Raw genomic sequence first — 25,526 nt, 5'->3', positions numbered from 1 at the left:
TTCTTTGCATCAGACATAAGTCCTGTGAAAGTGACTTTTGTGTGAGCTCAGAGCGCGAATGGTTGTACAGTGAGGCTTGGGTCCCTGTCTCCTGCTCCTTTTCTGGCATGACAATTCGCACAGGTGTTAGGTAGCCAGCCTGTGAGTGATAAATTTTGTGTAATTTGCATATATCTAAAGTTGAATTTATCAGGTAAATAAAACCACATGCTGAATTCAATCTTGAGATTTAAAAGCATTTTTCCCATATGGCTTGACATTTTCTGTTTGTTTCTAGTCTCTTTGCACCTCGTTTGCATGCCTGGGTGCCTGTTGTGCTCGATGCTGAGTATCATCGAGGGATTGATTTCTCAGCCTCAGATTTTGTCTTAATTATTTCTATGATTGTGAGCCATTCACATCTAGCCCTGTATGCCTTAAGACCTTCATTTTTTATTTCCATGATATTTTCGATTTGGTCTACCAGTGGAGTATAGCACAACCGCCTTCTATGAGCAGCTCTATTGCATGGCAACCTTGGAAATTATTATTATTGTTGTTGTTGTTGTTTAGTTTTAACCCTTCAGAAACTTTTTTCCAAATGATTTTACCATTTCTTCCTCTTTTAGTGCAAATTTTAAACTTAAATATCAATTCTCCTAGAATGACAATATGAACTAAGCAAATGATTTACTTAACAACAACAACAACAAAAGCTTTCTTTATCAGAATATCTGCTTCTGAATTGTTGGAATTTTAGACCAAGCTCTCCCAAGAGTCTCTTCTTGGACACCCATCGGGTGAAGTGACCAACAGCTGTGGTCGCAGTAGTAAGAAAGGAAAAAAGAGTTACATAGCTTTGGGGCTGAAAGGACTTCTTACGTCTTCGGTCCAACAGTTCACTTGAAAAGTGAATTCTTACTAATTTTGATCTTGCATCACCCAGACTTGGTCTAGCCACCTGCAGCGAGCAGGAATTGCCTTCATGGACAGTGAAAAGGAAGGCAAGAATCTCCCTTGAAAACTAACAGGTGTACTTCAAAAAAAAAAAAAAAAAGGTCCTGTACTGTGTTTAGGAGCAGAGCCTGTCACCATACACCATACACCTTCCTTCCATCCTGGCTCTGCCGGTGGCCAGCTGTGGGGCCTGGGGTATGTCCCAAGGGACTAACTATTGTGATCTCGCTTCTTTGTCTCCCGTGGATGCCCCTTCCTAACTCGTTATTCCTTTAACAAGGTTGGCATGTGCCCAGCAGGCTGGTGCTCCTCCAGTGTTAACAGCTCAGCTGTGTTTCCAGTGGGTAATAACTGTCAGAGGCACGTGTCAGATCTGGTTCCCCCTTTTTCTACCTTCACAGGCTACGTTTATAGCTGCTCATAAGGTGTAAACATGGTCTTCACCTGAGTGCTGCCTATCCCAAACGATGCAGGGACTCTGGGTAAGTGATCCTAGCAAAGGCTTTGGAAGTCTGCCATCCTTGGAGCCTTTCTGATACCCACTATGGATTCAGTGAGCACCTCTCCGAGAAACGCAGGCTCCAAGAGGAAAAAATGTGGCAAAGCCTGACTTTGAAGGGCGGGACCCTACGTGAAGGAAACCCGAGGAGGCAGTGACACCGTCCTGCTCTTTGTTTGCCAAGGTCAAGGCACAGCAGGGCAACACCATCTTCTGGGGTGGCGCACAGAAATTCAGCCCTGGCAGAGGCTTGAAAGGCGGCGGCTGGAAACAAGTGAAATTTCCTCCCCTCCAGAAATAAGCCGCGGGAGCTTCACCTCGGCAGGCTGTGGGCGAGGCCTGGGGGCGGGCTGGGTCGCATCCTGAGGCTGAAGCCAGGGCGGGATCTGAAGAGGAAGCCAGCGGGCGGGAGGGGGAGGTGGGCGGGCAGAGAGGAGGAGGAGAGCCGAGCGCGATCCAGTGCGTCTGCTCCAGGGTGGCCGCGGCGCGGCGCAGGGACCGGCGCGGCTCCTCCTCGCCGCCCCCTCCCCCTGCCGCCACCTTCCTCTCCCGCTCCTCCTTCTCCACGGGGATAGAGGCAGGGCTGGAGCTCTTAGCAGCCACCGTTCCTCCTGCTGGCTGGCTAGGGAGTCAGCTGACGCCGGCGCTCCAGCCTCGCCTCCTCGCGCCGCGCGCTCTGCGCTCCCTGTAGTGGCTGCAAACCGGCTGCCCACTTCCAGGATTTAGGGCGCAGAAAAAGTGATGTGCGCCTTCTAAAGCCTCAGCGAGCCTCAGCCGAAGCAGCTTCGTCTGCTCAACTTTCTCCCCAACCCCATACCTTCTGTTGACCCTGCCCTCAACCCTCCCCAAAGCCAGCTAGGGTGCGTGCGCCTGAGTACTGGCTGTCTGGGATGGCTTCCAATTTTAATGACATAGTGAAGCAAGGGTACGTGAAGATTCGGAGCAGGCGCCTAGGGGTAAGTATTGATTCTTTCCCTTTTTCATCTCCACCGGATCAATGATCTTTATCCTTAGCCAGCGTCCCAGGAGGTCCTGGCCACTCGCTGTTCAATTGCATTGTGGTTTTCTCCACCGAAATCGACTCTCCCGGAGCTGGCACTGTCTGGCAGGCGTCTGGCTGTGTAATGGATCTATCTTTATCTCTCGGATGACTTGGCTTTCCGTTGGTGGCCGTGTGTCGGCTTCAGTGGCCACTGGTGCCCATCCAGTAGGAATAAATATTTCTTGGTAGCCATGGGAGTTGGAGCTAAAAAACCGGGCGGAGGGCGCTGCACCTGCCGGCAGGCTCTTGGTGCCCCCTCTCTCCCCATCACTGTCGCCAACTTAACTTTTCTAGGGCATGGATAGCCTGGTTGGGGAAGGGGCACGTGCTCTTGGTGGGAAGTAGGTCAGTGGCCATGACCCTGTGGGAGAGATGAGTCCCTAGAGTGCTCTCTAGGCATGACGCGTGGTCGTGTCCCAGGTGTTGGCAAAGGAGGAAAGGGGCCAATCTCTGGTAGATGCCCGAATCTCAATTTTTCCTGTGCTTAGCCAGGGTGGAAAACACACATGAGTCCCCTTGGAAGATGAGTTAGTGCGGATCAGGGATACATAGGAACCGAGAGCGCGCGTCCTGTGTGTTACGAAAGCATGAATGAGTCTGAAGGTGCAAGTGTGGACTAGGGTGGCTTCCGCCTCTTCTGTCTTTGGTCCCTTCCTCCCCTGCTCTTCCTTGGTGGTGGTGGAGACTTGAGAACTTGCTCTGCTTGCTTCTCCTAGGGCTTGAGTGAGGGACCCGGAATTCTTGAGGGTGGGGGAGGTGCTGGCGTGAGTTTGCTTTCATTGTTTTAACTGGGGACTCCTGTTTGCCTTGGGGACAGGTATCCTTGCTGTTGCAGTGGGGGGCGGGAGCCGGAGCAAGGGGCTGGGTGAGATGGGGTGGGAGAGTAAAGTTGGTTCAGCAAGGCTGGAAGGAGTATCCTACTGTCTGTGGTGATGTACAGGGGTCCCTTCCGGGGGCATGGCACACTGAGCATCTTTCTCTAGCAGTATGTGGTGTTTGGGCTTTGAAATTTGCTTTTGTGTTTGATAATTTTACTGAAAATTGAAAACAATTTTCACAGTATAAAATTGAGCATATTTGAGTCCCTCACTCCTGGTTACTCTTAGCAGTCATGTCCTGTGTCATTGTGGATGTATAAATGTGTAACTAAGGAGAAATGAAACAGACCTAACCAGTCCCCTTCAGCTCTGTCAGTGTTTTCATTTGACAGGGCAACCAGTGTTGGGATTCTTGATCATGCAACCGCCATTTATATTAGGCAAGAAATTGTAGGGCCTTCTTATTTTTGATAACAAATGTCCTGGCCAACCATTACAATATTTAAAGAGAGCATTAAAAATATTCTAAAGTTAGATTTATTTCATCTGCCAATTGAAAGAATTGGTAGTGGACATTTATTCTGTGTTAAAGAGCATTCCAATAAGAAGAATACATGCATTATTAATGACACAGTATGAATAATTCATAAGAATCAGAGTTTGGGCCAAATTGCAACACATGGTGATTCATTGCAAAGACTGGTTACCATGACTTTCTAGTTGGTGGTAATTGACATTATTTTCTCTATATTATTACATTGACATAGTGGAGTCCTAAATGTTTGTCAACATTTATGGGCTAATATTTAAAATAGAAGGAGATGAAATATCATTCAGTCTAGATCTGGTTTATATTTTATAGCATTTCAGAAGCCAGTAAACAGTGTATTTTCTTAAGATTTTGTCTGTGTTGACACCCAAATAGATTTCAGAGTATTCAATGAATTATGGTTATTGCTTATGGAGAGGTAAGGTCAAATATGATAAGATGAATCTGGTTTTATTATTTGTTAACCGGTTTACTGCTGGTTAACTTTTTAAAATGTCATGAAACATAATTTATACAGTGGGCAGAGTATATATTTGTCAAAGCACTATATAAACTAAAGTTCCAATGGAATCTGCATTAATGGAGAAGGACATTTCTAGAAAGTGGCTTAAGGACCTGGTGTCCAAAATCAGGGATGTTAGTGATATTAATCTGGGCTGCATGTAGCCTAGAGGGGCATTCAATAGGTGTATTCTAGAAAAGTCTGGAAGTCTCCAGAGGAGAGCCCTGTGTGAGAGGAAGGCACAGAGAGGGATTTAGTAGGTACCGGTTGAAACAGGCTTTGGACTCCAAGGGAGTGCCTGACGGGCAAGTCATAATCCTCATTACGGACTAGTAGGACAATGGTTTTATTAATGGCATCCAGACAAGCATCTGTGGATTATCACCATCTTTGGGAGGGTTTATAATTAAACCAGAAAACAAGATGTTAGAGTGAGCAGCTGTTGTGCCGGGGAATGCTCCCTCAGGTTTGAAAAAAGAGGAGCCAGGGACACCTTCTGAGTCTGTTACTTGTTAGCGCCATGACCCTTGGCTTTTTCCTGGTCTCAGTCTTCTAGTCTGTACAATGAACACGATTTAATGCTGTTCCTCAGAATGTTGATAGAATGTTGATTGGTTTGTTGTTTTATTTGGTAAACTCAAATATGAGTTAGAATTGATGGAGAGATATAGAGATCAATTTTTTATTTTGTGTCAATTTCTTTTTTTTTTTTAAGATTTATTTATTTATTGGAAAGTCAGATATACAGAGAGGAGGAGAGACAGAGAGGAAGATCTTCCGTCCGATGATTCACTCCCCAAGTGAGTGCAATGGCCGATGCTATGCCGGTCCGAAGCCAGGATCCAGGAACTTCTTCTGGGTCTCCCACATGGGTGCAGGGTCCCAATGCTCTGGGCTGTCCTCAACTGCTTTCCCAGGCCACAAACAGGGAGCTGGATGGGAATTGGAGCTGCCGGGATTAGAACCAGCGCCCATATGGGATCCCAGGGCACGTTCAAGGCGAGGACTTTAGCCGCTAGGCCATGCTGCTGGGCCCGTATCAATTTCTTATTTTGGAAGTATGTATCTAAAGGCAAAAAATGTTTAAGCAGCTCTGTTTTTTTGCTAGATGAATCATCTTCAAATGAATGAGTATATTTTGCTGTGGTTTATGATTTTTCTATGGAAAGAATGCATTCCTTCAATACGAAAAATTACTTGCTCGTTTACTTTTATGTGAAAGGGCAGAGAGGTGGGCAGATCTTCCATCCTCTTGGTTGTTTCTCAGGTGCCCACACTGTCAGTGTGGGGCCAACCTCAAGCCAGGATCTCAGTGTGGGTCCCCCACACACTGACAGGGACCCTTAAGAACCCGAGCCATCACCGGCCGCCTTCCATAGCGCACATCAGCATGGAGCTGGGCCAGAAGTGGAGGAGCCAGGACTTGACCTAGACACTCTGCTAAGGTATGCAGGCATTCCTGATGGCAACTTAGCTGCAGCTCCATGACGGTCCTGAAGCAGAAAGCTGTATAAGAACATCTCTGTCCACTGGAGGTAAGTAGATACCTTTAGTTGATATCCTGAACAGTTTAATGATTAAATAATCAAATATGTACGGACTCTTTGTAAACTTGAAAAAGCTTGATGAAATTTTATTCCTTTAACTCAGAAATCTTAGTAAGTTTTCCTCCACATTCCGCGATCCCATTGGCTTACAGAGCTCTGAAACCGCGCTCTGGGTGCAGTGTCTGAAGGGAGACAGCAGTGTTACTATTTGGGGGTCCTGGCTTGGGGAGGACAGGAGCTATTTATAGTCATCTGACTCATCTACCAAAGGCACTAGCAATTTCTTCTTAGATGAGCAGTGAATCAAGCAATTTGCACATCACTCACCTACTGAATGTGTGATTTGATGACATCATGTGGGGGGACATTTTGAATCAATAATTGCCATGGGGGATGGGCATTTGGCCTCGTGGTTAAGATGCCAGCATTCCATATGGAAAGCCTAGGTTCAGTCTCCAGCTGCACCGTGGCTGCTGGCTTCCGCTTCCTGCCAGTGCAGACCCTGGCTGGCAGCAGTGATGGCTCAAGGAATGGGTGCCATCTTCTTGGGAGATGTGGATTGAGTTTTCAGCTCCTGGCCTCAGCCAAGCCCCAACCATCATCACTGTGGGTGTTTGCAGAGTGACCCAGAAGATGGGCAATCTCCCCTTACTCCTCTTCTGTCTTATTTTTCTGTCTCTCAAATAATTTTTCAAATTTTTGAAAACTCATCAAGGTTTATTCTGTTTTCTTTGTCTGTAGGTAGTTCCTCCATTACTTGTCATTATTAATTTATTAAACGTTTGTTTATTTGAAACGTAGACCGATGCTGGTTCACTTCCCAGATGTCTGCAATGAGGGCCACATGGTCCCCAAATCCATCCAGGTCCCTGCAGTGAGTGGGAATGACACAAGCACTTCCCAGCCGCCTGATCAGGAAGCTGATTTGGAAACAGAGCAACCGGGACGTGAACTGGCTCTCTGATGTGGGTTGTGGTCATCCCAAGCACTGACTTACCCCGCTGCGTTGCAGTGTCCTCCCCTAGTCATTCGTGTTTAGTTTTTCTCTGCTCTACCAAGATGTTATGAGCTTGGACCTCTCTGAACTACTCTGTAACATTCTCTGATTAACCCCGTATCTGTGCCAGCTTCTAATGGAATCTCAAAGTTGGTGTATCTGATGTTGGTGGCCTCAATCCCCCATCCCTCCACCCCCAGGGTCCTCTCAACCCCAGCCGCCATTGTCTCAGCATTTTAGTCACCCAGCTAAATGCCAGCTGAGCAAACCAACACTCAAGCTGGTGTCACTCTCTCTTCTCCTGTATCCCACTGCACAGCCAACCCATCAGGGAACCTTTGGCAGGCGCAGGGAAGGTCTGGTGCATGGCCCAAAAGATCGTTTGGTTTTGCCCGGCACAGAGTGCGCACTTACTGAAGATTTGTTGGGCAAGGGGGTGGATGAATGACTCCATCACCATGCAATGGTTTGAGAACTTAGGCTTGGGCATAAGACTACGTTAAAAATCCCATCTCACTTACTGATTATGTGACTTTTGGGCTGCTTATTTATGTATAAGCCTCAACCTTTGGTGGAAATGGAAACACTGTTGATACCTACCCAATATGTGATCATCACGAAGGACTTAGCACAGCGCTTGGTGCAATACGAATGCAATTAATGCTGATTTCTGCTCTCCGGCTGCTGCTGCTATCACTGTCAGAGGTTGATGATACTCAGGGTTATTGTTTTCAAAGCTTATACAGCAACAGCTCTCATCCTCAAAGAACTTGTGGTTCAATTAGGAAAACAAACTTAACATCCAGGAAGCAATGAGTGCACAAGCACAAATATTGCTTGCCTCTCATTGCTGTTCAGGAGTGGTCTCCTTTATAAGCTTTTCACCGTCTCTGTGTAAATGCCAGCAGTGCCAAGTAAGAAGTGGAGGCCCAGACTGAGTGCAGTCACTGGGTGTGGAGATGTTGCTGTGCGTTGGGGACCTTTCTTGGGCGGCAGAGAACAGGTTTGGAGGACTGGTCAGTGATCGGCCAGGTGTTCAGAGCAAGTGTTTCTCACTCCTCTTTTCCCTGTCTCCCCCACCCATATGCCAGAGTTCTTAATATTTCATTCAGAATTTTTAGACTTAGCCATTCAGGAATCTGTGTATTTTTTTTAAAGATTTATTTTATTTTTATTGGAAAGGCGGATATACAGAGTAGAGACAGAGAGGAATATCTTCCATCCGATGATTCACTCCCCAAGTGAGCGCAACGGATGCTATGCCGATCCGAAGCCAGGAGCCTCTTCTGGGTCTCCCACGCGGGTGCAGGGTCCCAAAGCCTTGGGCCGTCCTCGACTGCTTTCCCAGGCCACAGGCAGGGAGCTGGATGGAAAGTGGAGCTACCAGGATTAGGACCGGCGCCCATATGGGATCCTGGGCGTGCAAGCTGAGGACCTTAACCACTGTGCCATCGCGCCGGGCCCATCTATGTATTTTTTATAGTCCCTTGGCCAGGTAAATCTTAACATGAAAATCATAGAATCTTCTCATCCTTTACCATTGTTACCAAAGTTTGTGGACATATGCTCAAAGATGTGCAGTCAGAAAGCTGTACGGATGCATTTGAATGATGCACTTTGCCAGTTGTGAATTGTAAGCCCAGACAGATGCCTACACACATTCGCAAGCCAGGACGGGCTGGTGCATCAGCTCCGGGAATCCGCCTCACTGGTGTAATTTCCCCGTCAAGAAGTGCTTTCCAGCTAATATCGTGGTCATCTTTATGCATTTGTCCATGTGGACAATATAATTAATTATGCATGAAGCCAGCCTTTAATCATCATCTCCCAAATTAATTTAAGCAATCAATGGCCAATTTAGTGGCATTGTATGTAGACGTAAACCAAATTACCAATGTGATGATTTCTGCCACATCTGCCAGTGAATTTTTAAATCATATTCACTAGAGGACCAGAAATTTTATTCTTAAAACAACTTTGCAAATTTTGCAAAGCATTTTTATGTCTGGAATTAGAGGAATCTATTTGTTTTCGTCACCTTAGCATTCACTGAACATGTACAGGTGCCTGTGAGCGTGAAGCTCGGTGTAAACACCGTAGTAAAGGCAGTTACACTCACCTTTGCTAAGGAGTTGATGTGTACTGCTGCACTTGTCACCACGAGGTGTCCCTGTAGCGGGAGGACAGTGTGGACACGGAGAGCTCTCTTGGATCTCTCCCTGTTCTGCGGTGGCGAAGTGACAAGGGCCACATTTGGTGTCCTTTCTTTTCCTTCATTCAGATTCACAGTAACCTTCCTTTTTCCTTCATTCCTTGGTTAAACTTATTATTAAATGTGTCTCTAAAGAACTTGTTCACCATTTTCCCAACCGTGGTGCTCAGCTGCTAAGAACTTGAGTTTTGGGGGCCTGGCATGGTAGCTTAGCAGCTAAAGTCCTTGCTTTGCACAGGCTGGGATCCCATATGGGTGTCAGTTCAAATCCCAGAGGCTCTCCTTCCCAGCCAGCTCCCTACTTGTGGCCTGGAAAAGCGGTCAAGGACGGCCCAGAGCCTTGGGACCCTGCACCCACGTGGGAGACCAGGAGGAGGTTCCTGGCTCCTGGCTTTGGATTGGAGCAGCTCCAGCTGTTGCAGCTGCTTGGGGAATGACTCATCAGATGGAAGATCTTTCTCTGTGTCTCTCCTCCTCTCTGTATCTATGACTTTCCAATAAAAATTTAAAAGATAATAAATCTTTAAAAAAAACTTGAGATTTTGGCCATGTTACACATCTGTACATGGTTGAGTTGGTTTGGAACCAACGCAGCACCTCCTTTATGGAGCTTTGAGATAATTCCATGTGCTCCCCCTCTGTTACAGCCCACGGCAAGGTCTCCCCCTTTCACCCAAAGGGGAAGAAATCCTCGGAAGTAGACGTCTGCACGGTAGTCACATGTGGACTTTGAGAAAAGCTGACTGAAGGATTTGCATAGCTGTGCAGGAGAGAGCCCATTTCCTCTCATCTCATCACACCGGGCTTGGTGAGCTGTCAGTGCTTGTCCCAGGAAAGATGGAAAATGGACTCATTTGTGTATAATGTTTCTCAAGTATAATACTGGCTTATAGGCCACTTTACAATTAGAGCATTTTTTCAGTGTTGTCATCTTTTCCCCTTAAGAGTGGTATTTACTTGAAAAGTAGTTATTAAGTAAGCATTTAGCAGAATATAAATCCATGACTTATTTTCCAGAAAAAATATTCATGGAAAATGCTTGTCTAGAAAGAAATTTAATATTTATGCTGTGATTTCTTTTTCTCTGCCCACTGATAATGGACATTTTTAGGTAATTTCCATTTTGCTGTTTAAAGACTAAAGCAGTGGCATCCTTGGGCACACCCTAAGATCGTATTTCAGGAAAATCTGAAGGACGTTATTCTTGCAGAGTGGTGAATGTTCCATCTCCTTTGAAGCTGTTGAGGCAGGTACCCTGTGTCCAGGGTGTGGGTGAATGTTGCAGCTCGTCCTAACCCAAAGGGTGTCTACTTGCGTGTGTACAGGTACTTAACTCATAAAGAAATTGTTGCCTTTCGTTTCTTGACTTAGCTCCTGGCCCCATGTCTATACTGCTCATTGCAAATTGATCACCCAACAAATGAAACCTAATCCTGCATTTATCTGAAATTGTCCCATGCCTCTTACTCACCTGTGTCTGCAGGCTAGCAAGGGTGCTAGGACATCCACCCTGTGCCAGCCTCACTTGGCATTTCACAGCACCTTGCCCAATGTCGGTGCACACGTTGTGCACACCTGCCTTGGCAGCCAGGTTCTCCTTCCTGTGGCACTTCCCTTACGTGTGTCTTTCCCTTGACCTGGGAAGGTTTCCTCTTTGCTCTTAGAATTGCTTCTTTCTGCTCATCCTGGTAAATCCCAGCTGGGACATCTCTGAGTTGGCGATGCTTCTCCTGACTCTGTCCCACCCCCAAGCAAATCGTGGGAGAAATAACCACTTACCGCACGTGAACATTTAGGCTTAAATTAACTGAAATAAAATCTTAAAGACTCAATGCCTTGGTCGTGTGAACCACATTATGCGTAGCGGTAGAACCAGTGGTCAGTGGTTATCATATTGAAGGACAAAGTTATAACATCTTTGTAGAGAATTCTGTTGAACTGTGTTGCCCTATATTGTTTCTTTAGAACTCTCATAGACATTTAAAAATGTGTGTGCTGAGAGAACCACTGCAATGATTTTAGCATCACTAGGCAAGGTTTATTTTTCATCTTTCTTTTTCCTTCATGATAGACGTTCCCCATTCTTTGGTGAATGAGCTAGTAGAAGAGCTAGTTAATTTAAGAATTCCTCTTGCCTCTTGGTGGTGTTACTGTTCTTAGTGTGCGGTGTATGTTCTGGGCCAGGGCTGGATCTCCATACTTTTAATTATGTCCCCTTTCACTTCCCAGATGGGTACTTGAGCAAGACACTTAGTACCTTCACATCCTCTTCAGGAATATGTCACTAATGAGGTTTGACGTTCTAGTATCCCTTACCTGGCTGTGGAGAGGTGATGGTGACTGGGCTGTACGTTGCCTCCCTCCTTTTTCTGGACTGGCTCCTGGCTTCCCCAGTACTAAGAATGTGGTTGACCTTAAGGTGGCTAGAACACCACCTTACCAAAAAGTGAACCCCTTCCTGGGGACAGCCCATCCCAATGATTGCCCCAGTTTTGGCCAGGTGCCCCTCCTCTAAGGTCCAGAGGCAGAGTGAAGGACATCAGGAAGCCTTCAGCTGCCCAGAGGCCTTGAGCCAGGGAGCCCTCCCCAGGGAACATCCCACAGGCTCACCTGTTTCACAGCATCTGCTTCCTGGGAAACTCAATGGGTAATAGCTTTTCATACAGTTGAAAACCTGCAGCCTGAACGCTTCTAAAAAGGGGCCCAGGACTGGGAGAGTATGACTTGCTTGTTGGCCTGTGGTTTCCTCCCATATTTTACCCACTGTTTTTTTTTTTTTTTTTTAAAGATTTATTTTTATTATTTTGTTATTGGAAAGGCGGATGTACAGAGAGGAGAGACAGAGAGGAAGATCTTCCATCCGATGATTCACTCCCCAAGTGAGCGCAACGGGCCGATACTATGCCGATCCGAAGCCAGGAGCCTCTTCCGGGTCTCCCACGCGGGTGCAGGGTCCCAAAGCTTTGGGCCGTCCTCGACTGCTTTCCCAGGCCACAGGCAGGGAGCTGGAAGGGAAGCAGGGCTGCCGGGATTAGAACCGGCGCCCATATGGGCTCCCGGGCGTGCAAGGCGAGGACCTTTAACCACTTGCGCCACCGCGCCGGGCCCCTACCCACTGTTTTAAAAACTTAAAGCACATAGTTTCTCCAACAGATTCATCTACTAAAAGAAAGAAGAAAGCAAGTAGTTAAATGCATTGAATTTGGACTGGGTAAATTATCAACTCGCGTGTGTGTGTGTGTGTGTCTGAGTGTGTGAATGAAAACTTCAGATAAGTAGTAGGTGACAGTTCTATGCATACTGATTTGATTTATTTTGATCAAAAGGCCTGATTACATACCCTTTTCTGAATACTGCCATGCACCAGCATAAAAGAGGGGTTCCCAGTGTCACCAGAGGACGAAAAGGCCTTTGTCAGTGGCTTGGATTCCTCTTTAGTCCTGTCAGAACTTTTGACCAAATAATTCTATCACCTAGAGAGCACATTTGATTTTTAAAAAAGATTTATTTATTTATTTTATTACAAAGTCAGATATACAGAGAGGAGAGACAGAGAGGAAGATCTTCCGTCCAATGATTCACTCCCCAAGTGAGCACAACGGCCGGTGCAGCGCCAATCCAGAGCCAGGAGCCAGGAACCTCCTCCAGGTCTCCCACGCGGGTGCAGGGTCCCAAGGCTCTGGGTCGTCCTTGACTGCCTTCCCAGGCCACAAGCAGGGAGCTGGATGGGAAGTGGAGCCACTGGAACCAGAAGCGGCGCCCTTATGGGATCCCGGCACAATCAAGGCGAGGACCTTATCTGCGAGGCCATGCCGCTGGGCCCTACATTTGATTTTTTTCTCATCCTTGTTGACTATGCTCCTGTAATTTTCAGTGAAACATTTCTGTAATAGGTGGACTTGCAAAGCTGTGCTGACCAGCAGATGTGTCGAGATGGATTAGAGAATTAGAAGGAAGTCTATTTGCTGGACGGCTGGTTGACCTCTTGAGACTGACAATATGGAACTGAAAGTTCTTCATCACACAGAAATACATTTCTGAAGTTCAATTCACTTTAGAGAGAGACACGGGATCAAGTGTGTGAAGGAGATTGGATATTTTATTGGAATTTAATTTTGAAGCCTAGTTTTTGAAGCTAGTTGAATATTTCAAAGATGAGAAAAATCCTTTTGTTATATTAATTGCTCTAATATTAACTGGAAGAATAAGTCAGATTTCCACGAGGTGAGGTCATGCATGAGTTCTAGAGAATTTGTAATCTTGATTTAAGATAAGTGTTGGGCATACTGTTAGAATTTTTTTTTTCATTTTTCTATCCCAAAGGTTTTACCGAGAAAGGCATTGATTGGTGCACTAGTTGGAGAAAAGGCCAGCAAGGAGAATATAGGGTTATTAAAAAATGTTTCTTTCTGTTCTTTGACCTAAAGAGGCATATAAGTGACAATTGTATTAAACTTAAATGATAGAATATGAAAAGAACAACGTTAGTTCAAGTTTGACAATCGGAGGAGAGAAGGAGGCCAGCATAAATCAACACTCCAAGTGCAGAGATCTGACGGGACGGCTGGCCCTTCGCAGTGCACGTTCTGTTGCATCCAGCAATTCAACCAACTGTAGATTGGATGAAAAAGTTGACAAAGGAGTGAGCTGAGCATCCGGGCCTTTTCCCTGTCACTGTCCTATTGCAAACCAATAGGACCATGGCTTATGTGGGGCGCCCATCTGCGAGGAGGAAAAGCAGGCGCTATGTGCAAAGGCTGGCCGAGGGAGACTTCATGGCTTCTGGAAGGCTCTAGCCATATACCTATGTCTTAAGGTATTTTTTTTTAATTGGAAAGTCAGATTTACCGAGTGAAGGAGGGACAGAGAAAGAGCTTCCATCTGCTGGTTCACTCCCCCAGCGGGTGCAAAGGATGGAGCTGAGCCGATCCAAACCAAGGAGCCAGGAGCCTCTTCCGGGTCTTCCATGCATACTGGGCCTTCCTATGGTGAGAGTCTGAAGAGCAAAGAGCAGCAAAAAGGTAGGGTCCTGCTTAGTTCTCTTGAGTTGTTGCATAAGACACAAATCCATCCAGGAGTGTGGCATCTTTGTGGACCGATCACCACAAAGATGTAGCATGTTGTAGCGTGAGGGATTAAGATTCAGAGGAGGGCATACAGACATTCAGACTGTAGTAAGCACTGTTTGTTTGTTTATCTTAAAAGGATTGATGGACTGATTTGAAAGGCTGAGTGAGGATTGGGGAATCAGAGTCTTCCATTCACTGGAAGGCAGTGTCTGGGAACTCCATCCAGGTCTCCCACCTGTGTCACAGGCACCCACATGCTTGGCAGATTATCTGCTGCCTTCCTAGGTGCAGGAATCTGGATTAGAATAAAAGCAGGTGACAATGAGCTTATGAAATAATAAAAGCAAGCTGACACGGGGCTGTGAGTTGTTGACATCACAAGCAGTGGTCTAAAGTGCCGCACCATGGTGCCCACCCCAGCAGTCAGCTGTGAAATGGAACTAAGGAAGTCTGAAAGGTCACATCATCTGTTGTAAGGTGCAAACTCTCCCACAACAGACTGACTTCTTCATCATGCGTCAACAGTGGGTCTGAAGGTTCTGTACTTCACTCCACTGCTGTCTCTTGTAGAAGTGTCCCTGGTTGTTATGAAATGTCAGGAAAAGGAAGAAATTTTGGCACTGGTGTGTGCACATTGCATTTCTGCAGGGGTGAAGAAAATGCAGGAAGGAGTGGTTTTTGGCAGCCACTATTACGAAGTTCGTTTTTCACTAAAAAGTGGCAGTGGGTAGAGGTGAGGTGAGTCAGGTTGTCCTTTGCTTTTTATCTTTTGGCTTGTTGTTTATTTGGTTTTGCAATGCAAAGCTCATGCCTTTTGTAGCCTAATAAAAAATAAATGTGATCGTAATTAGGCAGTGAGGGGTGCAGTGTGTTTTTGTGGTGAATTTGTTTTCTTTGAGATACATTGTACTTCTGTTGTGGGTGATGAGGGCGTAGACCCACATACTGTATGTGCAGAAAGACCCGTGCATGAAGGCTCCTGACCCTTTTTCCTGTGTATCTGTTGGGACCTTGGAGAGCGACATGCTCGCTTCCTGCACGTGTAAATCTATGCATTTGCCAGGAGTGGTAGCAAGGTGATGTTACTTTTGCGTCTTGTCATAACTATTGTGGCTTTGTCAAAGATTATATTATGTAAGACATCAGGAAAATCGGGATGAAACTTAAGGTTCCTTTCATGGCCATTGTTAATGTTTTACTAAGTACACTGATAGCTCAGATGGTTTTACCAACATCTCTCTCCTTGTTACAAATTAGAAGATTAAGTTGTCTCTTCACATTTGCCAAGGGAACAGCAGCAGTTCCAGTTATTCGGAGAGAGAAAGATGGCATTTGGATATCCATGCTCACATATTTAAATGTTGCTACTTGGGACAGAAAGAGGCTGTGTTATATTGAGTCATTGGGAAAAGGTAGTTGGGTCAGATTTTCAGAGTAAATCAAGCTGGTTTGGCATTGCAATTTATCTTGATAGTTTGGGCACTTCCAGTTTGTGTGTGTGTCACTTTACAGGAAGAAGTTGCCGTAGGATGCTGTCGGCAGGGGGCGTGTGGGACATTCACTGGACTGCCCTGCTGTTTCCTGTTCTGCTGCTGGGCCCATGTTGAGGAAATAGTGTGGAAGCAGGAGGTCTTTGACTGATACTAAGGATTTCTGTACCTTAGGAAGATATAAGTTTGCATCTGTTTAACAGTGTGATGCAGACAAGAGCCTCGCTTCTGATCTAAGGGCTTTATGATCAAGCATATTACTTGACCAAGTGGCAAAAACATTCATGGAAAATAGGACCAAAAGTTTATTTTGTTGCAAACTATGTTTTCCAGACGCATGCACAGTTCTCTCACAGTACACATTTTTCTATGTGCTTTATGAAGGTTCCTTTCAGGCATGAACTTCAACAATTTTTTGCACCAGAAAAACTTTGCCTTTAAATTCCATCGTCCACCAACAGTTTGAAGTTGCTCAGTGATCGAATCTGGGTGCGTCTTCAGTCTTCTGATTCGTTTACAGCTGACGGAGTCAGAACAAGGAAGGAGGACGCGGTTCTCTTTGTCTTGCTCATTGTTGCGTGTTTGTTTCCGATGCATTCCGTTTCAGTATTAGTAATCAGACGCGCCAGGAGTCTCTTTTAGATCATATCTTGAAGTACGTCAGCTAGTTCTCTGAAAGCGAGAAGAAACTTCAAAAAGCTGCTAATGTGGCAAAAAAACAAAAACTGGGTTGTAAGGAAACAGAGGTGAATGCCATGAAACTGACTTGCAGAAAACTAGCAAAGCAGAGCAGCTGAGAGGTTTGAGGACACTCACGGGGCTAAGAAGCCCTGGGCAAAACCGACCGAAGCCACATTCCATAAATAAACCTTTAGAAGGATTTACTGCTAACATCATCATCTCAGTATAATCAACTAAGCTTAAGTAACACACAAAGCATTGCTACAAATACACATTATTCTTTTCCTATTTGTGGTGCTGGATTTTTCAAGGTTTACCTTTTGAGCAAATCCTATAAACCTATTGCTCCCATAAAATATTGTCATGTTAGTTTATCTTGTTCCAAATGAAATGCCTAAGATTTCATTTAGTTTCAGTTGTTACATATTTACATATCATATCCTACAGAAGTTTTATGTGAATTGTGTTATAAGCGATTCCCCAAATGAAAAATACATAGTCTGTAAAACCATGGTTTTGAAACCTGGTGTGACTAGGTACACAATTGCCTCGATAGCCAAAACGTTTAACTTGTTTCTCATTTACAAGCAGCGCTCGGGCTTGTTGCTGTGTCCGTGTTTTGGATTGTCTCCTCGGGATAGCTGTGATAATGAGGCCATGGAGTTTGGGAATGCGTATGGCCCTGGTGTGTGTCATAGAGCAACTTCCCTGTGGGTCACAACTGTGCACGTGGCTGCCAGCGGTGTATGAGGGCACAAGGACCTGCTTTTAAGACTAGGAATCTGGCCGTATGGTAACATGGCATTTACTCTGCTGTCAGCCTTGCCCTGGGTGTGGGGCTGGGCTCTGGATCCCAAACTAAGTAAGGACAGAAAATCCTTGCTGCAGGCTTCCCTTTGCACTCTGGTCTTTACCATGGAAACAGTTGCAGCGTCCTGCAGTTGCCACAGCCCGGGTCCTCTGTTCTTGAACTCAGGAATTTCATTACAAGCAGAGGAAATGAGATATGCACTGCGCCATGGTGAGCTGTGCTGCCTTCAGCCCGTTAGTCGCTCCTCGTACGTGTCTGAATGAACATCCTGATTTCATTCTTCTCCAAACTGAAAAAGTGACGCACTGTGTTGGAATTCTGGAATTTTCAACACCTTCAGTAACTCCTTTGGTTGCAGGGCTGGTGTTGCGGCAGATGAGTTTGGATGCCACAGTGATGCCAGTGTTGTCCCAGCTTCGTACGTGAGCCTGAAAAGGCAGCAGCAGAACACGTGCTCCTCTGGCACCCATGTGGGAGACTAGAGTGGAGCTGCTGTCTCCTGGCTCCAGTGTGGCACAGAACCAGCTGCTGTGGGCATTGAGGGAGGGAACCCTGCCTTTCCCCTTCTCTGCCACTCTGCCTTTCAAATAAATACATACTCCATTAAAAAATACTCCAATGGAGTGACTTTTAATTGGTAGCAGTGGCGAGCATATTCAATGGTTTTTGAGACCCATGCCCTCTGTCAGTTGTGCTTCAGCCATTGGAATGCTGGGAAGGGTGGTAATGAGAAAGTGGATATTTTTTAGCCAGTTCTGGCTATTTGTGGTATGTATATGATACTGTCAGAAACCACGTTGACAGTAGACACCAATTTAATAACTGTTACACAATTGACTCCATCGTGTAGTTTGAAATATTTGATTGATGGACGCGTGCATTCCACAGTTCATTTACTCAGTACCTTTTCATTGAGTATCTATTATGTGTAGGACTAAGCTCTTGGGACTAGTAGAGATGGACAATAAAGCACAAAAAATGAAAACAAAATGCGATGTCACATTGTTGGTTGGCATGGCAGGAAAAAGAGGAAGAGGAGAAAAGGGGAGCTGGTTGAGTGTGAGCGGCGGTTGTGAGGGGCGAGCCCAGCCAACGTGCACTGGTGCTTGCGCAGTGATGTCCAGGAGGCGAGCGATGGAGGCCACGTGATCTGTGGGGAGCAGCCACGCAGTCAGTGTGTGGGACCTTCCTCCGCCACAGTGAGGACGCTGTGTTTTGTTCTCAATGAAGTCACTGAATGGTAGTGAGCCAGGCTTTGATTCTGTTTTGAAGTAGCCGTGCTGGCTGCGGGCGTAGAGCCCAAGCTGGGAGTTCATCTGGCGACTGTGGCAGTCCCGGCGGCAGCTTCAGTGAGGTTATTACTGCGGAGTGCTGCACAGCAGCCAGGCTCCGGAAACTCTGGGAAATAAAAACAAGGACTTGAGGAAGGACCTGGAGAAGGCGGGGGCACGAGGGGAGGCTTTTCTGCTTTGGAGTCCCTGTGAACGGCAGGAACAGCATTTCCACTCACTGAGATGTAGAGCAAATGGAGATGGGGATTGTGGAGGAGCAAAGGGGAAGAATCCAGAATTGAGCTTATTAATGTTGAGATGCGTGTAAGATGTCTAGGTAGCAGTGCAGCTATTCAATAAACGTTAGCTGTTATTGTCACTGACGTCACGACTGGGGGCTTACTCCGTAAACCTTTCTGAATACCTGCCACATGTTGGGAAATCCTAAAAACTGAGGTTTTCATGAGAACCCACTGCTTTAGGGCAATATGACTTTGGGGGAATCACACAGACTGCCTGGGTCCAAATCATGGTTTTAAAAAAAAAAAATTAGCCATCTACAGTGTACTTGTAGTCTGCGTCCTTGCCCTTATCTGTGAAATAGGAATATCAGTTTCATTTGAATAATACATCTAAGTACTCAACATTGATATAAAAATGCTTTAAAATAATTAAGTTGCAAGGTAGCACTGTGGTGGAGTGGGTAAAGAAACTGTGATGCCGGCTTCCCATATGGACGCCGGTTACGTCTCAGCTGCTCTCCTTCTGACCCAGCTTCCTGCTAATGGCCTGAGAAAAGGAAGGAATATGGCTCCGGTGTTCGGATCCCTTCCAGCACCTGGTGGGAACTCCTTGATCCTGGCTGCGGCCTGGCCCAGCACTAACCATTGCAGCCATCAGGGGCCTGGGGAGTCAAACCAGTAGATGGAGGCTCTCTCTCCCTGTAACTCTGACTTTAAAGAAGAAAACGTTTAAAAAAAAAATGGTTGAACACTCCCCTGTGCTGGCTGTTCGAATGCCATCGAAGCTGTGGTGTGACTGAGAGGGGATCCTGGTTTATGAAGGCCACGGCTGCTAGGGTGGGGAATGAGGCAAGCCAACTGCATTGGTAACTCAAGGGGCAAAGTGCATCAAAAAGTAAAATTGAAATACATTCTGGAGCAGTTTTGCTGGGCCCTTCCATGACAAGGATTCAACCAACTGCTGTTTGAAAATATTATGGAAAAAAATGTGTGTCTTTGCTGAACACACACAGATGTTTTTCCCTTGTTGCTATTGCATAGACAATACAATGAGACAACATAGCCTTTGTGTAAGATCAGGCAGCGTGAGTCACCCGGGGTTGACTTCCATCATGCTGGAGGCAAGGGCAGGTTGTACATGAAGACTGCCACGTGAGGAAGGGCGCCGTGGCATGGGCTGAGTCTGGTGTCTGTGGGGGGTCCTGCAACCAGACCTCCATGGGTGCTGGGGAATGACTGCGTCTCTATCTGATGGGATTCTGAGGGTGGGTTTTAAGCAAGAGACGGGGGTTTCTTACATTCTGTTAAGTACTTTACATTCCTTCCTCGTCTTAATTGCCTTTAGTGTATGCAAAGCAAGAATAAATGAGGGTTTGGAGCCAGATGGTGACAGGAGCATTCATTCTGGGCCAGAAGACTTACCTTTCCTTACCATCTACTTCCTCTAATTAGATTCTGTACGTTGGAAACTCAACTGGTAACAACCACGCTTTATGCACACAGAGAAATTTCGCTCTGGACAGGCTGCTAGCTGGCCTACCCTGACCCTGGCGTGCATGTGCCAAAAGACAAATGCTACCTGGGGCCAGTCCACTGCAAATGGTCCAGTTATACCCTGAGAGCTGAAAATGGCCACGGGCGCTTTTCAGACCACCCCACAGACACTGCGCAAAATACCCCTTCACCTTTTGTTGCCATTCTTTGTTTATTTTCTTCAAGATTCCTGGGGAAGACGCTGTTGCAGGGCCCAGGCCTTCGCTTTGCCTCTGGCTTTGCAGCTTCTCTTCCCCCTCCGTGGATCAGGCAACGCTTGCCGTGGAAGGGCTTCTTCTCCACTCGCGCTCAGTGATTAAGAGGCACACTTAATCCGAAAATGTATGCAGTGCTTTCGAAGCAGCCAGTCTTACACTTTGTACTTGCATATATATATATATATGTATGTGTGTGTTTAGCTTCTTACTAGAAAGAATAAGCCATGTTTTGCTAAATTTCTAGTCATGGGTAAGAGCTGTTTTGTTGTCATTCTCTTGAAACCACAGCCAGAGATGTACACTCAGAAAAATCACTTTGTAAGAATGACTAACTGGAAAAACTGACAATATTGTGGGGGTATTAGGAGAGACACTATGGAAGTTTTCAAAATGGATTCGACAGAGAATTCCACAGCCAGGGTTGGGGGAGAGCGTTCCTCTGGCCTCATCTGTGACTCAGTTAGCCCAGCCCCATCTGCTCTGCCTGAGTTCACTTGCATGGCCCCAGGACGTGATGCTTTGGAAGAGTGCCTGGCGCTGTGCGCTCAGTGGGCCAGAAGGCCTCTCTCCGCTCAGCCATTGGGCACACATCCCATCCGCACGTGCATCCACTTGATTTCACTCCTGGGCCTCTGCAGTTAAAATGGGAATGAGCCAGAGGGCTCAGCGAGGCTGGCTTGCTGGATGCCAGCTGTCCATTGTGCTCGACACAACCAGGCAGAACGGAGCTTGCATCCGAGGACAGTCAAGGCCACCTGACACCAACAGCGACAATAGCAGTGGCCGTCATGTGTAGCATGTGACACAGCATATGTGTCTGTGCTGAGCCAAACAGGTTCCTGTACCTTTTCACATAGCTTTACTAAAACCACATGAGTGGGTAGCATCCCTCTAGGCAGTGGCAACTGGAACCACGCACTCTGGCGCTATCCAGGCTGCGTCGGCCACTTCCCGGCTTTGTGACCTTGAGTAGCATCCTAATTCCCAGATTGCACATTTACCCACCTCTGAGATGTAAGAGGGTTGCTATGGTAAGCTGGGCCCTATCCAGGATACCTGGTACATTGTAGGTGCTCAGTAGCATTTAGTCATGGATGTTGCTTTGCTAAGAAGGGCTCAGATTTGGGCAGAAGTAATCTCTTTGCTTACTCAAGCTCATGCAACAAATATTTCTTCTGACCTTGCTGAAAAACAAAGCCAGAGTGTAAAGAAGTGAAAGTGATAGGTATCTATCTGATAAATGTCATTTGACAAGTAACAGAGCAATTAGGTTAAATTATTTTGCCCCAGATCTTTATATATGTAAATTTATTTGTTTTCATTGGAAAGGCAGGTATTTTACAGAGAGAAGGAGAAACAGAAAGATCTTCCATCTGCTGGTTCACTCCCCAGGTGGCCACAATAGCCAGACCTGAGCTGATCTGAAGTCAGGAGCTTCTTCTGTGTTTCCCACACAGGTGCTCGGTCCCAAGGCTTTGGGCCATCCTCTGATCTTTCCCAGGCCACAAGCAGGGAGTTAGATGGGAAGTGGAGCAGCTTGGACACTGAACAGTGTCCATATGGGATCTCAGCTCTTGGAAGTGAAAGATTAGGCAGTTGAGCCATTGCATCGAGCCCTGTCCCAGATCTTCAAACTAGTTAGCATCCCTAGTCAGGAATGCCTTCCAAGGCGGAGAAATATCATCTCAGCTGTTCCTGTTGTTTAGTTGGTTGTGGACTAATTGACTAGCCATGCGGACAAACTGCTCCTTTTCATTGTGCACCACGCCCTCCCTTGTTACTCCTTTACTTTATGAGTCTGTCCTTTCCACCTCCATCTCCTTCCTTGGCAGATTCTTCACTTCCCCTGGATGAGATGGCTCACCATGGAGGAAAGCTTGGTGGAGCTTCAGATAACCTAGCTGAAACCTCTCATTCGGTTTCCTAACCTCACCATCTCCATTCTATGAAACGAGAGTGCCCACAATCCCTAAGTCAACAGGTGAGACCTGTGTGAATTAATGGACAGTTGATGCTTCATCGATGGTATTGATTCAAGGGGACTGGCTCTGGCTTAGGAGATGTGTGGGATTGTTGAAGACTTTGTTCCAAAGCATCAGAAACTCAAAGGCAGAGCAGGCTGTCCACCTGAATGAGAAGTCTGTGTAGGGACTGTGGTAAAATAGAAAGCACTGGCCCTATTGCAGTAAAGCAACTTCCCACAGCCAGCCTGGGCATCCAGGTGTGTCCGTTTTTCCAGTTCTTCAAAGCAGACTTGGAGATCTGGCCTTTAGTTCTCTCTTGAACAAGAAAAAAACCACTTGCTGACCACCTTGCCTTTATGATCTTTTGTTCCTTTGCCTTTTTCATCCAGTGATCGGGGAGGCATTGAAGGCAATTGAAAAGTGAGGCCCCGAAGTGCTGGAGATGGAAGACTAAGATGAAAGAAGAGAGAAACTCAGGTGATTCAAGCTGAAGTCGAATGAACTCTAAGTTGACTAACAGCTTTCAAACCTAGGAAGGGATGATGTATTATTTCTGAATGTGTATTTATTTACTCGGAAGGCAGAGAGGCACCTTTAATCTGTTGTTTTCACTCCTTGAATCCTTGCGACAGTCAGGGCTGAAGCAGCCAAAGCTAGAGCCAGGAGCTTCCTCTGTATCTTTGGGTAATGGAGACTCAAGCACCTGGCGCAGGCGTCTTGCTGTGCGCTGAGGTGCAGGTGCGCTGTGGGAGGGGCCCAGGGAGCCTCACCTCCGTTTAACCTCTAACACCCCACACCACCGAGCCCTAGGGAGAGATTTCAATCATAAGATGTTAACTAATTATCCTTTTTCTTCTGAAATATAGTCGAAAAACATTGTTCTTTCTTTTTAAAAGTAGGATTTTGAATAAACATAATAAACTGTTTCTTGACACTGAGAATTTTTTTTTTTAGATTGAATAGGGCAAAGGCTGTTGCATTTATCCCATAGATGTGTATGCAAAGTTGGACGGATTCTCAGAAATTTGCATACTTGGGATGGCCTTGAGATGACTTTGGTCTCAAGTTGTGGCAGTTCACCTGTTGTGCCCCCATCTTTTACACCCTGTTTATGCAGAGTTCATCTCAGGGTGCTAACTCATAATGAGTGCTCAGCAGCTTTGGATTCCAACTGCTCGTGACGGCCTTGTGCCCCTCGTGTGCCAGTAACGCTCCCATTAATAGCCACCTGTCTGGGAGAGCAGGATTCCTCCTGAAGGACCCTATGGTGAAGTCACATCGACTTGCCTGACAGTTTTTGACTTGATGTTTTTTTCTCCTCATTATTCTGAATAATTCTGCAAAGCCCGCATCACCCCAGTTCCGAACAGAGCATGAACATTTGCCATCCCCGTGTGTCAAAAGATGTCAGGAGTTCCTGAAAGCCCACCACTGTACTTGAGTTTTCAGATGGAAAAGGAATTCCAAGGATGCCAGCAGAGCCAATCTCTCTTCTTGCTCTCAGGTGTGCTTTAAAAAGTCAGCATTTAATGGGGTCTTGAATATTCTCTTTCCTTTGCCAAAGGACTTCAAGTTATTTTAAAATATATGGAGGGTTGCCTAGTAACTGCAACTTCACTAGCTTGCTAGGAGATGTTACTTTTATTTATTTTCATTTTTCCTGCCGCAGAGGGACAGTCAAGGAAGTGCAAATGAGGGACAAGGTTTGCTGAGAAATGAACTGGAACTAAGGTGTCTCACAGGGGCTTGAGGTCACAGGCCGAGGTTGGTGTGGTCATCCTCACGGGGGCTTGAGGTCACAGGTCGAGGTGTATGTGGGCATCCTCCTCATGGGGGCTTGAGGTCAGAGGCCAAGGTCGGTGTGGGCATGCCTCCCCACTGGGGCTGGAGGTCGGTGTGGGCATGCCTCCCCACTGGGGCTGGAGGTCGGTGTGGGCATGCCTCCCCACTGGGGCTGGAGGTCAGTGTGGGCATGCCTCCTCACTGGGGCTGGAGGTCACAGGTCAAGGTCAGTGTGGGCATCCTGCTCGCTGGTCCTTGTCCGAGATGAGAAGCAGGTGCAGGTCAGGGCATGGTGTCTCTTCTTACTGTGACTGATTTGAAGTAAACTGAAAGGAGTTGAACTGTGGAAGTATCCTCCCTTGAGCCCCAGTTTTTCTTTCAACATCTTCTTTTTGTCATTATTCAAAGCAGTGTAACTAGTTAGTGTTCTGTGACCCTCCCTTTAGCTGCGGTTTGAGTCATAGCAGATTTTACTACTGAATTTTCCTTCTTCATTCTGATTCTTTTAACTTGGTGAGAAAGCACTGCTGGTGAAGATAAACCCTGGTTAGTTGCATCGCCTGTGTAACTAAGTCCGTGTTTGTAGCTGAGTTGCTATCAGTTCCATTTCTCATACCCCTATCCCCCATTTTGAAAAATTTATTTTTATTTGAAAGGCAGAACTACAAACACAGGAAACATGGAGAGAGTATGATTTTCCATCTTCTTGTTCACTCCACAAATGGCTGCAAGGGCCAGAGCTGAGCTGGCTCAAATCTAGAATCCAGGAGCTTCTTCTGTGTCTCCCATGTGGGCCTAAGGGCTTAAAGTATTTGGCCCGTCCTCCACTGATTGCCAGACCATTAGCAGGGAGCTGCATAGGAAGTGGACAGCTAGGATATGAGCTGGTACCTATGTGGGATGCTGGCACCACAGGTGGAACATTAGCCTGTTAAGCCACGCTGCCTTTACATTGGGTTTTAAATGGCTTTGTGGGGGGACCTGGGGGCCTAAGAGCCATTGGTGGGTGTGTGGTGTACTTTTCTGCCTTTGAGGACAAATTGTGCTATTTCTGTCTCAGAAGAGATCACTTTGATTTGTAAAGAAGGAGACTGAAGAGAGGTGCGATGTGAGTTAACGAGAGCTGTGGGAACCTTCTGTTCATTAGTTGTCACGTCTGTGCAGGGACGGGGGCGTGGGACACGAGGCTGAGTGAAATAAGCGAGCTCTGTGCCCCTGGGACTGCCTTCCCCTGTCTGACTTAGCGTGCTGCTCGTGGTCCCATGCTGGTTAGGACGCCCACAGTGCTGGGGCTTCACGCTCGCTCTGGCCTCCGATGGCGCAGACCCTGGCAGGCAGCGGGGGTCACGTGAGCGATGAGGC

The 25,526-nt window shown here is 46.5% G+C and overlaps 1 protein-coding gene across 3 annotated transcripts in view; it reads left to right on the top strand.

Moving 5' to 3' along the window:
* Nucleotides 1-1,987: 1,987 nt before the first annotated feature.
* The window catches only part of DOK5 (docking protein 5), a 106,665-nt gene continuing 83,126 nt past the window's right edge, over nucleotides 1,988-25,526 (top strand). For 2 of the 3 annotated variants that reach the window (XM_040981044.1, XM_040981045.1), the window contains exon 1: nucleotides 1,988-2,391. In XM_040981044.1, the coding sequence (XP_040836978.1) occupies nucleotides 2,326-2,391 (66 nt within the window). In that variant the 5' untranslated portion in view covers nucleotides 1,988-2,325. The remainder of the gene's footprint in view (nucleotides 2,392-25,526) is intronic. The other variant, XM_040981047.1, reaches the window with a different exon arrangement.

Source organism: Ochotona curzoniae, unplaced genomic scaffold (assembly GCF_017591425.1).
Source record: "Ochotona curzoniae isolate NIBS_2020 unplaced genomic scaffold, NIBS_Ocur_1.0 contig_3520, whole genome shotgun sequence".
NCBI classification, from domain to species: domain Eukaryota; kingdom Metazoa; phylum Chordata; class Mammalia; order Lagomorpha; family Ochotonidae; genus Ochotona; species Ochotona curzoniae.
Note: the sequence above shows the minus strand (reverse complement) of the source record. Positions and strands in the feature narration are given on the sequence as shown.